The sequence below is a fragment of the Dermacentor silvarum genome, chromosome 6 (assembly GCF_013339745.2).
Source record: "Dermacentor silvarum isolate Dsil-2018 chromosome 6, BIME_Dsil_1.4, whole genome shotgun sequence".
In the NCBI taxonomy this organism is placed as follows: Eukaryota; Metazoa; Arthropoda; class Arachnida; order Ixodida; family Ixodidae; genus Dermacentor; species Dermacentor silvarum.
In genome coordinates, this window is record NC_051159.1 from 115,708,485 (window position 1) to 115,726,881 (window position 18,397).

At 51.1% G+C, this 18,397-nt stretch overlaps 1 protein-coding gene across 1 annotated transcript in view; it reads right to left on the bottom strand.

Annotated features, from left to right (window-relative positions):
• The window catches only part of LOC119456844 (uncharacterized), a 35,212-nt gene extending 18,470 nt beyond the window's left edge, over window positions 1-16,742 (bottom strand). Inside the window, exon 1 of the mRNA XM_049669100.1 lies at window positions 16,449-16,742. Coding sequence (XP_049525057.1) covers window positions 16,449-16,742 — 294 coding nt within the window. The remainder of the gene's footprint in view (window positions 1-16,448) is intronic.
• Window positions 16,743-18,397: the final 1,655 nt, after the last annotated feature.

Below are 18,397 nucleotides of genomic sequence, written 5' to 3' on the forward strand. Positions count from 1 at the left end.
CACAGCCTATGGCAATGATGAGGAAGCGCTGTTCGGGGACGCCGTGGAATATTCAAATCACCAAACATTTACAGCAGTAGCAATTAATACAAATCAAGAAAGTGTACGCACGCGTTCAATCAAAACCAGCGTCTCTGAGGTTGCGGAGGAGGTTGCCATCGCTCTGGCTATCGCTTCTCCCATTTTAGATACATTATTTGCGACTCTCAATCGGCTATACGAAATTATGCCAGAGGACGGATATCAGTTGAAGCTGCAAAAATTCGAAACAGTGAAACCAAACTTATATCATCTGAGGAATGTTACGACAAGGAAATCATCTGGTTCCCAGCCATACGGACTGCGAATCCACCGCCAACCCAAACCTTAACGAGTCTGCCCATCGTGTTGCGCGAGGACTCACTAACCAAGCCCGACTAGTGGGGGCTCTGGCCGAGGAGGAGATGGAACGGATGGATAGGGCTAGACTTTTCTCATTCAGTGACATTACCCAATTCTACAGAAAGTCGAGGTGTATATATCCACCTCCTAACCCAAAATTAAACAGGTCTCAGGCGGTTGACTGCAGGCGACTTCAAACCAGAACTTACACGAACCCGGTACATCTTAACCGCATGTTTCCGGATTTATACTCTGAGGCCAAATGTAAGTTGTGTAATGATAGAGTAGCCACCCTAGAGCACATTCTCTGAGATTTTGAAATAGTTCAGAGGAGAATTGCAGTCCCCCCGGATGAACTAAGGGCGCGGTGGAGAACCGCACTGACTAGCTCTGATCTTCAGGACCAACTTTGGGCCATCCAGCAAGCCCGGGAAGCTACCGAGAGACAGGGTCTCTCTGCTGCCCCCGGCGCGGCCTAGACCCATGCCATCAATTTGTAGGATATTTATTAAAGTTGTCTCACTCACTCACAAATTTATCACCTTCAAGATTATCGAATACGCTAGCCGACTGTCAATTGCACAAGCAGGCGAATAAATTCTATATATATCGCAGTCATGCGGTTTCGCGATTTTGACGCCATATGGTAATGATATCGCATCTTTTGCCTCCCAGTTGCTTCCTTTTTTTATGTTTTAGACCCCTAAGAGTGGAGTGAATAAAAGGCTGAGTACACATAAAATCTAACCCTTTCGTTTCCTTCAGTCTTCTCGCTTACTTTTTATATCTTTCCTGTCGCCGGCGCATTTTTGCTCACAGTGAGAACTGCCCGCAGTGAGAGCCTTGTCTTCTGGAGCCCATACTGGATGTCACGCCCACAAGCTCACGATTCAATTACGCACACTTATGCCGTATCCAGTTACGACAAGCGCAAGATACCTTCAACGACCTGTCGTGCAAATAGAGCTGACAGGGCATTCGCTTAAGATACCCTTCCCTGAATGCAGCGACTCAGACACTCTATTCATGGCGCTTACTACAAGAAATAATTTTGTCCAAGTGGGGCACCTCTAAAACGTGCGCCTAAATGCAAGCGCGCGAGCGTTATTGCATCCCGCGCCCCTCGCAACGAGACCCCCCCCCGCGATCGTGAATCGAACCAGCGACCTCGCGCTCGGCAGCAGAGCGTCATATATGTAGCCTCTGACCCTGTCCACCACGGCCCGGCGTTTGCATTTCTTTGCCGTGCACGCAAGCTGTGCGCACCACGCCGCGCGTGCACGTTCTACATAGCAGCAGCCCGGCGCCGGTCGGGATCAACAGCGCAACGCCCTCGCGGCGCTGATCCCCCGGCTCGAGGGTCATCGATACGTGCACTTGACCCGAGACGTGCGCGCGGGTGCGCCCTCTCCGTGCCGCCGAAAGGCGGAGAGGGAACGGAATCAGAACGAGCCTCCGCCGCCGGTCTCTGCTTTCTTCGCCACCGCATTCTCAGCCGGCCTTTTGGCTCTCAAAATATGCAGTGTGCATCGCGGGGAAGGGAGAGGGGCGGTCACGTGCTGCACTTTCATCTGCATACGCGCATTCGCCATACAGGCTGCGCCCGCTGACGCTTATCTTTATCTCTATATTTATATCTCTGTGTAAGCGTGCGGGTGCTTGCGTGAGTCGTGACTATGTGGAACTCTCTCTCTCTCTCTCTCTCTCTCTATATATATATATATATATATATATATATATATATATATATATATATCAGTGAAGTAAAGAATAACAGGAGCCGGCACAGAAGTATAGTTCAAAAAATAGAAGCACGTAGGAAAAACACAACAGGACTTTACTGACGCTTCCGGCCGGGGTCCGGCCTTCATTATATATATATATAATTCTTGTGCGTTTCATAGCACATTGGCTTCAATTTTTTTTTTTTTACCCTCGGAAATGATTACTCACAATAATCATCCTGGATTTGAAGTCCATTGCATGTACGACTGCACGGAAGTGCTTTACTCATATTCTTGTCATCCGCTTTCGAGAACACGAAATTGATCTAGGCCTCTGTGAATTGTCACAGACGGCGGAGAGCAACCTTAAAGTGTTTCGAATTCCTCACCCGCCGTGGTTGCTCAGTGGCTATGGTGTTGGGCTGCTGAGCACGAGGTCGCGGGATCGAATCCCGGCCACGGCGGCCGCATTTCGATGGGGGCGAAATGCGAAAACACTCGTGTACTTAGATTTAGGTGCACGTTAAAGAACCCCAGGTGGTCTAAATTTCCGGAGTCCCCCACTACGGCGTGCCTCATAATCAGATCGTGGTTTTGGCACGTAAAACCCCAGAATTTCATTTTTTTTTTCGAATTCCTCGAGATTGCATGAATATTTAGGACCCAGCAGGAACATCGCAATGTACTACAGGTAGTTCCATCTTCATATCTAGTGTTCCGGGAATTAAATGCAGCTTTTTTTTTTTTTTACCATAGCGAACATGAGGAGATTATCACTTCTTTCGCGTACATGGTGATGCAGCTTTTGGAATCTAACCGTGGTATTTACGTTTTTTTTAATGTTTTTCACGTCCGTAGCATATCAATAGATAATAAAAACCAGCTTGAAGAGCGATTATGCCCCATAGCTGTATTCGTGTCTCAGGAGGGAAAGCAGTATATTGGTCATTGATGCGATATAGTATGTTTCCCCGCATGTTGCGTTGTTCTAAAATGAAAACGCCGTGCAAGCTAAAAATAAATTCTCGTTCACGAGAATATGGCACGGTGGACTCCGAATAGTTTCAGAAGTTTCCATTGAACGAAATTTTATTGCACTTAACCGTACCTATGAAGGGCGCACCGTGTAGTGTCAAACGTAAAATTGATTTACTTTTTTTGCAGGTGACCGTTTTTCACCAGATTACCACTGTTAACCAGTTATCGTTACTGCGCCTTCTTCAACGTTGTCGCCTATTCTTCAGCGGAGGGGTCACGTCTACTGATCGAAATCGATATGTGCTGTAGAATGTTCGGCGAGGGATGCATAAATAGAGGGGCGTACTTGACCCGCAAGTTAAGATTCGACGACCGACGACTGCATGTCGCCGCTGTCGTTGTGATTTGAGTGTAGCTTATCTTTCTAGGCACAAGTTCGCCCGAGGAACTGTTTAAAACTTAGTTCTCGTTTTTGCCATCAAGCCTGCGTATGTATACCTGCTTCCGCACCGTCACTACACCGCGACGGTTAAAAACTGCGGGGTTTTACTTGGCAAAAGCACGATCTGGTTATGACACACGCCGTAATGGGAGCCTCCGGATTAATTTTGCAACAGCTGGGGTTCTTTCAGCGTGCACCTTAATCTAAGTACACGGGTAATTTTGCAAATCGCCCTCATTGAAAAGCGACCACCGGGATTGAACCGGTTACCTCGAGCCCAGCAGCGCGACTCCATGCGCAGCCTATAGATTTGGGGTTCTGCGTACGCTAAGGCACTTGGGTGTGCTATTTCTAAACCTCCGTAAAGCTGGATTGGTGTGCAGGGGCGGTCTGTAATTTTGACCTCCTCGATAATCCCGAGCAATCGGTGGGAAGTACTCATTAGCCGTGTTAGAACGCGGACATTACCATATCGCTTTTCTTAGCGCATCGCGATAAGGATATGCGACAGCGTTCACATATCCCCCTTCGCTGGAAGCAAGCCGGGGCCCGATTCCGGGGGAGTGCGTTTCCCCAGTGAGTATAGAGGAGAGCGCGCCACGCCGGAAGCCGTCTCGCTTTCGCTCTCTCCCTCGATGCTATACGCCAGCGTTTACACGCACCGAGTCTTAAGCCCGTTTGCATGGATGCGATGTGCCGCTTGTCGCGCTCACGTAAACGCCGCTTATGGGTCGCGGGAGGAGACGAGCGGGCGTACCAGAAATGCCGTTACCCCATCCCCCATATGCACCTATTTTTTTTTTTTCATAATTTAATCTTCGTTTTCTGTTTCCTTCCTTATTTCCTTCTTTTCCGCTCTGCTCATCAAATATGAGCAGCCGACAGCCGGCCCATTCTGCTAATCCGGGCAAGAAATTCAACACGCTATACTACGCTCTCTCCATATCCTCAAGACGCGAATAGGTGCACTCACGCTTGTTATAAAAAGGAAATGAAGGAAAGAAAAAGAAAGAAAGAAGGAAGGAAAGAAAGATAATATAGTTCCCGTCTGACGTACAGGAGCCGCTCACTGGTCTCGCCGACGTCCCCTCTCTCTCGCGTCAGTGTTTGCGCGTGCGCTGGTCATTTCCGCGTCGATCAGCGGCGGGTGAAGGGGGGGGAGGGGGGGGGGGCGTGTTCTCAGGGCTGGCTAGCGCACTTCCCCACGCCGCCCGCACGCTGTGGTTCGGGGGCGAGAGATGCGAATCAAGGCTATACGCGGAGGGCCCACCACAAAGCTTCCCAGCGAGCGAGCGGGCCCCGGCAGTGGCTCACAACCACCGTGGCCCACTTTTACTCTCGGGCGGACGTGTGACTCACTCAAGCCGCCGCCGGTCATCGAACCCGGCGACCATGCGTCTCGCGCGCCGATCTTCGAGAGCGGTTCGGAAGAAAAGGAAGCGATCGGCGCCCGTTATCCCCCTCCCCATCCTCAGGAACAACTCGCCCCTCAACCTGCGTGCATGCATGCGAACTCGTTCAACGGGGGTAGGCGCCAGAATAGGCTACGCGCGCGTGGCGGCTGCGAGGCGCAATCCTTTTTACTTCTCTGTCCGGGTCTCTTTTCTTTCCAGAAATAGCGGCGCGTACCGACGCGTCGTGCTGCGCATAGCCGCGTTGCGCTGGTCGCTCAGTGGTGTCAAAGATCGCGCGGCACCCCTATCTCGCTATACGTCTGGTGAGAAGCCGCGCTCGGCACGAAACAGGATCTCGCGAACGACAAGTCAGTCCTGCGACATGGGACACACTCGGGCTTGCAGTTGGGGTGCACGCGAGTGTGTGTGTGATGTAGAGAGAGTATACGTACATATACGCCGTATACGTGTGGCGTATCACGCGCTTTTCTCACGCCTGTCACGGACGGCGCCACAGTGTGTGTACGGCTGCTTTTCCTCGGCGATCGAGATTCTTGAATATACGACCTTTATGCGCGCGGTGCGTGCTCGCTGGTCTGGAAAGAGCGCGGTAAGGAGTTGTACCGTGCAATTCGTTGCGGCGTTGCAGCGACTTTCTGCTTTGTGTCGATTTGGACTACTTTTGCCGTAAGCCACTATAGTACGGCGAGCAACCATATGGAGCGTATTTCCGGCGTATTTTCAGCGTCGGCGCGCCAGTTTCGCGCCACGCGATGTCTAAAGGTCGTGCACGGTATGTCAACTTCATCTGACAGTCCGAAATCTAATTTTTTACAGGGCAAATAGGTACGGCCGACTTACCGTTTATTCAGCAGCTAAAATACGATCCATGCGTGTGATTACTGCATGAGGTTACGTCTGTGGTCGACACCTTGTGACTATACTGCTAAGTACAACGGCTGCGACTACTGACAACCAGCTTAGGGTCAGAATACCTGTGTCACCGGCTTTATTCGCTTGATCCCGAGTGTTGACTCGGGATTACCACGCAGCATCCAAAGAAGCCAATCAAGCGTTATACATAGATTGAGACTTGGTTTCCCTTTGTTCCACCCCTTATCGTCATCTTGCTAGCCGTGCAGACAGCCTGAACTTCTGGACTGCGAGAACTACACCCTGCCGGAGATTTACGACCACGTGCTTTGTGCGTGTCCGCGGTGCTTGAAAGACAGACCCTCAATGGCTGGACCTTTGGCCCGCATCGACATTGAACGACTTTCTGAAAGTCTCGTTTTAAATCCTCGGCTACCATACTCTGTGCCGGAGCATGGGGGCCCATTGTGTCTTTATTTTGTTTAGAGAAAGTCAACCGGATATGTGACTGTAATAAGTGTTTCCAGTTTCTGCATGTTTTTTTTTTCATGTGCATTTGCTTCCTTCTTATATATATATATATATATATATATATATATATATATATGCCGCGCAGCCTCAGACGGAGAATGAAGCCATGCGCACGTGCATTTATACTAAGCAGCGTCGATGTGCGCGGGGCTATCAATGATGGAATTTTTTTTAAAGCGAAGCTTTGTACCTCTACCAGCCAAGGGTTCTTTCGTGCCCGTCGTTGTAAGCAAAAAACAATCCCGACGAACCGCTAACAATTGCAGGTATAGCAGTATAGCTTACTTGAATTCAGGCATTCAGCGTACAACTAAGCACTCGTTTTCGCAAGAAAAACCACAAAAACAAGCTTCAAAGTGATGAGCCAACATGATGGATGATAAGGGCTGCGGGCAAACAACGGAAACAGGCTCGGTGCGGTCCGTAAGATTAGATTGCAGCTGTTGCAAAGCTTATGCAGCTGCTTGAAAGAGGGTTGACGTCATTCGAAACCCCTCCAGCCTAGTAACTGCTTCGGTTCATTTTCTAGACTACCCCACTATGGGGTAGTCTAGTAGTGTATATCACACCGATCATAAAGCAGTACTGAACATTGTTGTGAAGTAAATAATAATAAAGGCCGTGGTTAAAGTTACGTTGTGTGTGAAATGTCAAGTGCGCCGTAGTCACCGTGAGGGTGGCGTAAAAAGCTTCGCTTTCCAACCATCTTCACAGGGTGGATTGGCGGGCAATTTTTTTTTTTTAAGTTCCCGCCAAGAGAAAGGAAACCACCGATGGATGCGGGCATCACCGGCTAAGTCTCCCTCGCCACCCGCAACGTCGGGACGAGCGCATTATAATAGAGGACGCCTACGGTGGTGACTCACGCTGTTTTCCACATAACCGCGGTGTTACTTAAACACTCCGACAGGAGCGCACGTAAGGGAGCCATCAAGTGCGGAAAACTGGCGTGGAATGAAGTGTGCGCGCTGATTATTCAAATGAAAAAAAAAATCGTTTTAGTTCAAGGTTTGATGAAGAACATCTCGCCGAGGGGGCAAACTGTTGGTATAAATAAATGAACGCTTGCTGAAAGGAAGGAAGGAAAGGAAGTTCCGCGAAGAAAACGACAATTCGTTTTTCTGCCTTCGGCCGAGCGTTCGGTGTTTACTGTCAAAATGCACTCTGCGCATACGTCGACTTCCTGGTACGGGATATACCGTGTTTATATGGCGATAGCGAAACTCGAGGCGCGTTACCGCCATTGTCAGGCGTTCCCTATCGACGGCGCACGCGCGGATGATTAGGTGATGGTGTGAGCGTAGTGTTGCACGCTCACTCTAAGCACACTAGCGTTCCTGCTGATCTGCCGTGTTTATGCACCAGTCTGAGCGGAACGGGCAGCAAACGTCAGGCTAGCGTTATCTCATATTTCACTGGGCGCTGTCTAACGCCGGCGGTTTCCTGTCTGCATCAACGAGGTGCGATGCCACTGCGGCGGCGCTCCTCACCACGCCAGCGTAAAACCCCTATATATAAAAGGTAGCGTCACGCTTTGAAGAATGCCGCCGCCTCCTCGCACACCCTGTCCGAGGCCGACGCCGCGTCGGTATTGGCCTAATGGCATCACGTGGACCGTCGCGCCGCCGGGCGCTGGCTGCGTTTGTTTATGATCACGCTCCATCGCCATTTTCGCCCGAGAAGCGTCTACCAACTGGCGAGGAGCACGACGATAGCGGCGAACACAGTCGGCGATCGTCGAATCTGATCAGCGGCGAAAGATAAACAAGGCACGTGTTTCAAGCGGTGTAGGCGGCGCAACGGTCGAAAAAGGAGCGCGAAAGAGAGGAGAAACCAGGAGGAGGGTAGGCGGAGGAGGAGAGTGTCGCTACTTTTTATATATAGGGGTTTTACGCCAGCATTGTGAGACGCCTGGTATTGGCCAGGGTGCTGTTCCTCCGGCATAGAAGGAGTTCCCTCGCGTACTGCGTCACATTTACCGTACATGCCGCACTAGCGTATATCCTGGCATGATCCGGCCACCCGTGTGTAGTTGGAACGCAGTCCGAGGAGTTCAAGGCCTTGCTATCGCTGTCAATGCTGCGATTTTCAGGCGAAACTGCCCGATTGTTTCTGAAACTCAGTGTCTAAAGCTGGTGTTTCTTTGCTTGCATGCTTGGTCTTTGACAAACTGGGCAGATATATATATATATATATAGTTTAAAGACCGTCTCGCTTTTATTCTTACTTATTTATTTCTGATGCAACTAATGGTGGTCTGCTCCGTACCAGCGTTAGACGCACTTGGCTCTTTGAAGAGGCAGGACTTGTGCCGATTGCGCTCCTGAACAGCAATGTGGCGACTCATGGATCCGGCACCTGAAACATGTACGCCGTAATGGCAACGCATTTCTCTCGAACTTACCGCTAAATCGCCACTGAATTCCTCTGTTTTGTTACCGGCTAATGTTATTGTGTCGTCCTTCGGTCGAAACAGAAGCGTTGAAAGGTTGTTTACGATCGATGCACGTCCGGGACATGTGTTCACATTGAAGTTTCCTCTAAACAGTAGAGTGACATCTTGAGAACAGTCAGCACTTATACGCGGTGACTGAACACGCTGCACCACCATCTATGCAACGTGGGCGCATCTACTGTTCGGCACTGCTTTGATTTTTGATTGCCATGGCAAGATTCCGGCTCCTGGAAGTTTCCTTGTTTGTCTTCCCAAGACCAGAAGGTAGCTTAGGGATATAATCGCTCTCAGACCGCTATGTCACTAACGTGAGAAAACCGCTTCTGTTCAAACACCACCGTTTGATCTGAAAGCAACACCCACGACTACTTGGACAACGTAACTGTCCGTTTGCGTTATGGTTAAAAGCACCTTTCTTTGACTAAGCACAGAAAGTGGAGGCCTAACATCGTATGTTCAACTGCCATGTTGATGCTGATTTTCATGTTGTCTCGCGGTATTCGAAACGTCCCAGACGGATGTTTTATGTCGCCCTTGACGATAGACGGCCTAGATTGAATTACATTGCAAATTAGGGTCGCCAAGCATCCCGAATTTAGCGGGACGGTCCCGACTTTTGAGTAAATGGCCCGAGTCCCGACATGACCCAGTCGGGACGGCCAAATGTCCCAACTTTTGTTGTTGTTTTTTTCTGCTGAATAACAATCGATAAACTAGGTTTCCTTTTTATAATGCCCGACAGCTTGACTACACATTCTTTTATGTTTCATTTCATTGACACAAGCATAAAGGCGGTTTCGTTTTTGTTCTCGTTTTAGTTCTGTGGCAGGCCCTAACTGTTCACAGTACATCTATATGTAGTGGTAGGCGTGTTAGCCCGGCAACTATATATACTGCACCGTTTTTCGTTGTAAACTGCGACACGGTAGGACAATAAGAGTGTAAAACTTTGTTGCACGTACAGACTCAGCGACTGGTGGCACTGACAGACTTTACCCCTCTGTGAGCTACGACGCACGTGGATGTAATTTTCTGGTGGTTGCCAGCAATCTTCACTCCGCAAGAAAGTAAGGTCTACAAATCGCTGTAGGTACGCAATTATTTTGGTTATATTATATTGGTTCCGATTCACGGTCAGGGGCAGCGTAAAGGTCCAGGGGCGAAGAAAACGAGTCGGCAAACGCGGCGCTCGGGCCGTGTTCGTCGTCTCGCTTTTATTTCTTTCCCTGTCTAATCCTTCGAGTTGCCCCCTACCACGAATATGTTTAAATTTGGAACGGAGTCAAGTCTTCTTGAAACGATTTCGATTTATTCGGTATAGCAACAGACACCGACTTTTTTCCCCGACAGCATCGTGCGTTTTCGCTGCCTTGTTACATATCGTTTTTGATAAAAGGTGATGACTTGGTTCTGCGCAGTTTGGCTCCTTGGCAGTGTTCCTTCTTGTGCGGTTGTTTTAAACTCGTACAGAATGGCACGATCGCAACTCGAGCAGGAGCCTCGGATCTGCAACAACTCAGCTGCGCGGGAAAGCTCACTATAGCAGCGCGAGCAGACAGTTGCCTATAGCAATGGCGGAACGTACCGGTAGTGACGCGCCTGCAAACTATGTATAACATAGCTTCATTGTTTGATAGAATGGAGCAGCAGCAGGCATTCGTTCTCCTGCGAACTCATAAGCTACCCAGCACGTGTAGCAGTTTCGCGAGTAATTAATTTCCATCCCATAAGTTTTGTCCAAAGAGCATTATTGCAGGGATATGTTGCAGACACAGTTGAAAGTCGCAAATGAAATGTGCGCATTCGGCGCCATGGCAAGCACGTTTGCAACGCGCAGTGTCTTCTGGAGAGTGTCTGCGTCGTTTGTCTCACTGTTCGAATAGCTTTCGAATAACGAAAAGCCGTTTTCAGCATTAATATAAAACTAAGTTCACATCCTATACTCACAATGTTAGCAAACTTGGCCTAAGGTCCACCACCAACCAGATCTCGCGGATTATCAAACGAATAACAAGAAGCCGCAAGGGCATGCGAGAAGAGGACACGCTCCGCCTCGTCCAGGCTCTGGTGATCAGCAGAGTAACGTTTAGCATGCCGTATCACTACGACTCGCTAAACAAACGCGACCAAGAACAAGTCGATGCCATCATCAGAGGCGCGTACAAAACGGCCCTGGGTCTCCCTGTTACCACCTCAAACGAGAGGTTAGCGGCTCTCGGCATCCACAACACCTTCGCTGAGCTGTCGGACGCGGTTATGGCTTCGCAAAAAGCCAGACTACAGAACACGGCGGCGGGCAGAGCCATCCTCCACCGGACCGGCACGGCCACGGAGCTTCGTGCCCTCGATGGGCAACGATCACTCCCGCCCGAGGTCAGAAGCAAGATCACGGCGAACCCCATACCAAAGCACATGAGTCATGAACTCCACGAAGGACGACGCAAGGCGCGGGTCAACAGACAGCGCCGACAATTCAAGAGTGACCCGTACGTACAGTACGTGGACGTGGCGGCGTACCCCGCAGGGGGCCTCTTCGCGGTAGCCGCCGTGCACGGGAGAGACAACTCCTTAACCCTCGCGGCCTCCGTCAGGGCAGAGACCCCAGCTGCGGCTGAGACCATAGCCGCAGCGCTAGTAATAAAACAACATGACAGGGTGGGCAGGGAAGTTCATGTCGTTACCGACTCGCAACAGGCCTGCCGAAACTTTACCAACGGACGAACACCGGTGCTGGCGGCTCAAATTCTAGGCCCGAGGCTACAAGAAACCCATCAAATCACTTGGACGCCGGGTCACGCGGGACTGGAGGGGAACGAAAGGGCGAACGCCTTAGCTCGAGCGCTAATTAACCGAGCGGGGCAAAACCAATCGTCTTATCAATCCCCTCCCTTTACCTTTGTGCCCCTGCCATCAAATTACTGCGACCGACTCGAAATCCAGCGACTCAACCGCAGGATTTATCCTCCCCCTCACAAAAATCTCAGCACTGAAGAGGCAATAGCCCTCAGACTTATCCAAACAAACACATTCCCAAACCTACACAGATACAGCAAAATATACCCACAAACATATCGCGGCATCTGCCCCTGGTGCGGCGACACACGCCCTACACTCTTTCACATCTCGTGGGGGTGCGGGGGCAAACCTGAACATTTAAAGACGCCTAACACGTCATTTGAGCGGTGGGAGGTACAGCTGACCGGCGATACCCTGGCGGGACAACAAGCTCTCGTCCAGCAAGTACGTCGAGCAGCCATGGCCAGTGGAGTCCTGGAATGAGGACACCACCCACTCGTCCTCAAGATCAACGATCTGAATGGTCTAAATAAATGTTTTTCTCTCTCTCTCTCTCTGGCCATTACATTAGACATATGAAGCTTCATTCCTTAAAAGTCCGAATGGAGTGTCAGTAACAAATAAGCAGTTTTTGCGCATACTTAGGATTTCGGTGAGTGCGAATAATTGCGGTTTAAGCGGGAAACGGAGCGGAGTAGAGCGCGTTCCAATATGCAACTTCTCGTTCTTTTTTGTCTACTATGACCGCAGAGGTCAAATTCATTACACTATTGCTCCGATTTCGTTTGATGCCGCTCAGCTGACTATTTAAAATTTTCAAAAGATTGTGCTGGAAGTTTACGAATATGGACTATTTACGAATAGCGACTATTCTATTCGAAGACACCGAATCGAGTTAGACGAAATACGATTCGGTATTCGGATATTCAAGGCAGAAGGTTGTGTTAGTTGAAATTTCTACATGGACATGTTCCAGCGCGTAAGGAAGAATGGAAAAGAGCGGAGATACGAAAAAAAAAAAAATACGGGAGGAAAGTTAGAACGCTCGTCTTCAACTGTATTAATCTTTTGAAATGAACGACAGCAAGTCACGGGGTAGCAGAGAAGGACATACCTTGGCGCATGCTTAGAGAGGAGGACCAAGAACTGGGCCCATTTGACTAAACGCCACTATCAACTACGCAGACCACGACGCCGCTTGTCGACATAATCGAGTTGTTTTCGCGAAAATAGAACTGGTCACGCGCTTGTCAGTCTTGATTTATAGAACGCTTCATTTATCAGTGTTCCTGAATGTTCGTGCACTCCCAGCAATCAGATTTCGGAAAGGGAGTGGATATTCGCCCGGCAGCCGGCCGAACGGCGCGAGCGGAAGCTGGCCGGCAGTGTCTCCTCACTGGCTTGCTGCGGTCACGTGATTAGTGCCGGCACGCTGCACGGGGAAACGTGTTTTCCTGCGGGTCCATTCGAACCGCGGACGCATTTGAGAACGACGGAAAACCACGTTAACTACGCCTGGTTACACCAACCTCAAACACCGTGAAGATGGCATCGTCTGAAGACGACGATTTCGTGCAGGCGCGACCACCGCGGGCTCGATCGTCTGCAAATGGTGGCGAATGTGGCAGTTCCCATCCTCAGGACGATTGTTCGGCTGCACACCATTCACTTTTCGGAAGAGCATCCATAAAGCAAGCCTATGTGAGGCGTCAACCGTCGATAGAGACCCTTGCCGAAGCTAGCAGGGGTGTCTCAACACCGTCATGGCTAGTTAGCATTTGAATTTACCAAACACATCTGTATTCATGCCAAATTTACAACTGTGGGCTGATTCATGGTAGCTTTTATCGCTGCTCCTGTTGCTGTATGACAAATTGGACTAAATAGAATGATTCACTGAACTAGTAACATATTTGATGCATTGGAACTGTGCATGAGTAACCTACCATAGCTTTCTAACAGCATTGCAAAGCTGAGAAGGGACATAACACCTGGAATAGTGCTGTTTTGTGGTTTGGGTGTATCACAGCAATCTATCTAGTAGGTTTGGAGTCCCCTGAACAAGTACGAAATGCCGGCACTACACACATAGCGAAAAGACACTGTATGCCTGTAAATCCACAACTAGGTCATTTGTGCCATATCACAGCATGTTTTCAGTTGAGCTAGAATATGCCCTAGCTAAACCAAGCTGCCGGCAAATCATTATCCTGGCACAAAACGCCGGCACTCTTCACTTGACGGAGGATATGCCGTGGCTAAACCAAGCAGCCGGCAAATAATTATCCTGGCACAAAATGCCGGCACCCTTCGCTCGACGGCAGCTCGCGAAGGACAACTGCCAGTGAGAGCATGACCAGGTTCCTTAATTGTGCCGTCACGGCGCGTTTAAAGTAGACCCAGAATACGACCTATAGTTAAACCAAGCTGCCGGCAAATAATTATCCTAGCGCAAAAGGCCGGCACTCTAAACCAAGCTGCCGGCAAATAATAGCTCCTAGTGCAAAATGCCGGCACTCTTCACTTGACGGAGGATATGCTGTAAACAGCCGGCAAATAATTATGCTGGCACTCTTCGCTCGATGGCAGCTTGCGAAAGAAAACTGCCGGCAAAGCGCATTCTCGTGCAGCATGCCGGCACTAATCACGTGACCGCAGCAAGCCAATTAGGAGGCACTGCCGGCCAGCTTCCGCTCGCGCCGTTCGGCCGGCTGCCGGGCGAATATCACTCCCTTTCGGGAAACTGTCGCCTTAGAAGCACGAAAGAGCCGATTCGCAGAGGCTAGCCGTGCCCATCCGCTGTTTTAGCATACAGCCACAAACGATTGGATGGATGGATGCTATGAGCGTCCCCTTTGAAACGGGGTGGTGGGTTGTGCCACCAAGCTCTTGTTATTATTTTGCCTAATGTCCTACCTTTATTTTTGAGAAACACACAAATACAAAGAATTCCAGGCATCAACCTTTTTGAACCATTACTGGGAATTGTGTTTCTGTACGTCTCGGTTGTTTCTGGTGTCCCTACTTTTCTGCCACCAAACCTCCAGCCGCCTCTACAGCTGACAGTTTACTTTGCCCTTGCTATCCCTGAACCCAAGGACTTCAAGGAGGTCAGAGGAGCCTAGACTTGCAGCTGGGTAGATTTCTTCACATTCCAATAACACATGTTCCACCGTTTCTCTAGCTTTACCACAGCAAGCACATGCGGCGCCGTCCTTGGTGTACTTCGCTTTACAACTGCGCGTTCTAAGGCATCCTGATCTCGCTTCGAAAAGTAAGGAGCGAAAAGTAAGGATTTGCCGAGATAGTGAACGCCACCTGGTGTTTTCTAGCCCCGAACTCTCGTTCACAGAATGCATTTCACCCTCTAAATGGACCTCACACTATACAATGTGACAACGCGCGCACGAGGACAACAAGTGCAGCGGCACGAGAACTGCTGCGCGATGGAACGCAAGACGTATCCAACACGCGAGTACTATGCGTATAGAATGTTTCGCATTCTATCGCACTGATTCAGCCTTTTTTTTTTCTTTTTTTTTTTTAGTAAGAAAGCTCGCGCCCCCGTCGTCTTAGGCGTCACCAGAGATCTTTCTTTCGCGCTCACGGTGTCCAGGGAGGGGCGGTGACCTTTGTCGAATGAGAGAGCGAAGGAATCTACAGGCGCATGCCAGTAAAACTAGTGGGTGCGTGGCATCCACGTTAATACGCGCACCCTAAAGCTAGCCCTATTGTCCGGGTTGAGAGCCACACCTGGTACAGAGCCTCCCATCATGCATTGACATAATTCCCTTTATACTTTTATTTCATTTTTTTTTTGCAAGAATTTCCCACCGCGCAAAAGAAAAGAAACAAGAATGAAAAGAAGGGTTGCGAGGCACGCGGAAGGCCGTCTGCCGGGGCGGCGTCGTGCTCTCCTTCCTTGACGTCCTGCCCCGCGGTGCCGCCGGCTGACCCACATGCGCTCGATACACGGCGGCGGGAAACGCGAATCGGCAGCTCGCCGCTTCCCTCGTGCTGCCTGCCTGACGGGGCGGAGGCGCGCCGCGTGACAGCTCCAGCCACCGCCGATATCAGGGACGCGCGAAAACACGGTTTCTGAGTCGGTCCTCGCGCCTTAAAATGTTAAACGTGCGTGGCTATGTATACTTCAGTCGTCGAAGCCGTTTGTTTTCTTCGTTTTGTAATCATTCAGATTTAAGTCTTTCTTATCCGGGCACCGGATAGCTGGCGTGCAACATGGCTGGAAAGTAGCCTGTGCGGCTACGGTAGCCGAATGCAAAAACGCTGGTGTAGTTACGAGCACATTAAAGAAAGAACCCCAGGTAGTCGTAATCAAACCGGAGCTACCCACCATACACGTGTCTCTCATAAGCCGTGGGATACTTGTAACGTTAATTACCGTAATTTGGTATTCTAGTATGTTTCGGACACGCTTTTCCTGTGGTTAGCGAGCTTGTGAGTGGATTAGCTGAATTAACAGCCTTCCGGCACTCACCAGTGTACAGATAATATTAGAAAACAAGCGTATGTACTACCCAGTAAATTCCCAGAAAGAAACCCAACAACATGCAATACCGCCGAAGTAGATTGTTAGAAGCGTGACGGTCACATCAATTCGGCGTCGGTGGCTTTACCAGATCCGTCTTTAGCAGCGCGTCCTGTCCAAAACCAAAGTTCTAAGAAGCCGGTAGCAGTCACAAGTACGCCTGCTACTACTACCAAAACAAACGCTGCTCATCACTCTACTTACCGTGAACGTCAGCGCCTCCGATCCACCGCACCACGCGGAAGCAATAACCCAGGGACGTTACACAAACACCCCAAATATGCCATGCACGAACCAAAGGCACGCGTCGGCGGACTCACTTCACGGAATCCACGATGGGGTGCTGGCTTCCCATCATCTTGGCCACGGTGCCCAGGAATGTGTGCAGTTCACCCATGTTCATCAGCTTCTCCGAGACGCGGCTGGTGTTGTGGCCCGTCAGCTTCTCGGCGCACTGGATGGCGTGGTTGAGTCTCAGCGAGCTGGGAACCGCCGATCGCGGCGGCGAAGACCACACGCACCTGCGCTGCGGCTGCTCGCGGGCCGCTGCGCCGCTACAAGTCACCGAGGCGGCGTGGCGCAGTTTGGGACACAGAAGCCGGCTCCTTCCGGAAGCCATGGTGACTCCGCACTTTCACAGCACCGCACGACGTATCACGTAAAAGCTCTCGCGCGGCAAAGCCGGCTCGTGGCAAGACACACGCCTATCCAGCGAAGAACGGTAACGTCGAGGACGGTGTCTTTCCACAAACAGGGACGTCGCGAACCGAACTGGCTGTCTAAAAAAAGCGTGCTGAATCACTGTTTCTCGGTGGGCGAGATAACGGTGGTGTCCGCGCAGTTTACTTGGGCTAAGGCTTTTCCTAGAGCCGCATCGGCGCTGACGTCACCTTTTACACTGACCTTCCAGGAACGACGTTTACCCGTGGCCTCGAGTGCTGCCTCCGCGTTGTCGGGCGCCGTTGGCAGGACGACGCGGGCTGAGCCAGCGGTGGGTTTCGCACAGTATCCGAGAGAAGCCGGCCGAGTGTGACGTCACGGGCGGGCGTACCTGCGTCACCAGTCCAAAAAACGCACCGGGCGCGAAATTTGCAGCCACAGAAATGTCGCGCCGTCCGTCCAGAACTGCGACGACGCCAGGAACAGCGCGGCTCCGATGAGAAGGTGGGCGCCGCGAACACCGCGGCGTGTTGTGTCTGGGGGCGATCGAACCCGTTCTGCGGACTAGTACCGAACGATGATGCCCCGGAGCTGCCTGGCGAGAGGGGCGGCGGAGCCGGTGGAAGTCGAAGCGATGTGCCTGGAGCGGTGCTGAAGTCGACTCGGCCGGCGGCGTGGTCACTTTCGACGTCGTCGGCGATGGCCCGCAGGGAACGAACGTCGACGGCAGAAAAGAAAGAGGCCCGTAGACACAGGAGGCGTGCGTGCGTTCTGGTACGACTCGCGTGTAGCTGGCGTCGTCTTCGAGGAAGGCTTCGCCGCCTCCTAGAAGAGGAGGGGGTGGCGGGGGGTTAGGGAGGGGGAGGAGTTTGCGAGCCTTATCTCCTCGCCACTGCCGTACACGCCGAAGAAAGAAAGAAAAAAAAAACGAGATGCATGCGAAGAGAAGGCCCGGCCCAGCTGGCCGAAAAAAATGTGGGCCACGCGGCTATCCGTAGTACCGCGTAGTACATGCAGGCTCGGAAAGAGCGGCGAGCCGCCGCGTTCTCCCACCGCGCGCAAGAGGGTGATAACCCTGCCGAGCGGCGGCTTCTCGTCGGGGGAGATGGGCGCGCGTTGCTTTCACCAAGTCGGCCGGTGAAAGTGGCCCGCCGGGTCCCGTTGTCCTGCTGCCGGTGCGGGTGCTTGTTGGTGGAGGAGTGGCGTCGTTACCGGGTGTCCCTCTCCCGCGCGCATTCAGGCAAAGAAACGCTAGCTGCTCGCGAGGGCGCGTCCGCCGCGGAAGTCTTTCGGACGGCCACGTTGTTCTCCGGTCACGGTGTGCATAGCTGTAGGCCTAGCACTCGTTATCGCACTCCGGTGCTCACCCATCTTCTAGAAGACCTAACACAAAAGCATTGTCTCGCTCCTCCTTATTTTATTTTTATTGTTATTCATTTTTCTTTGTGCATACCACCACCATAAGTTAACCTTGGTGGAAACCCGGCCCAGAGACCTCTGACCTCCAGTGGGTTCAAGCAACAGGCCAAGCAGGGTACGCTTCGTGCAAAGCTGAATAAATATATTTTTAAGGGACCATATGACTTTACTCTCGGCTCCATGGATAATCACGTA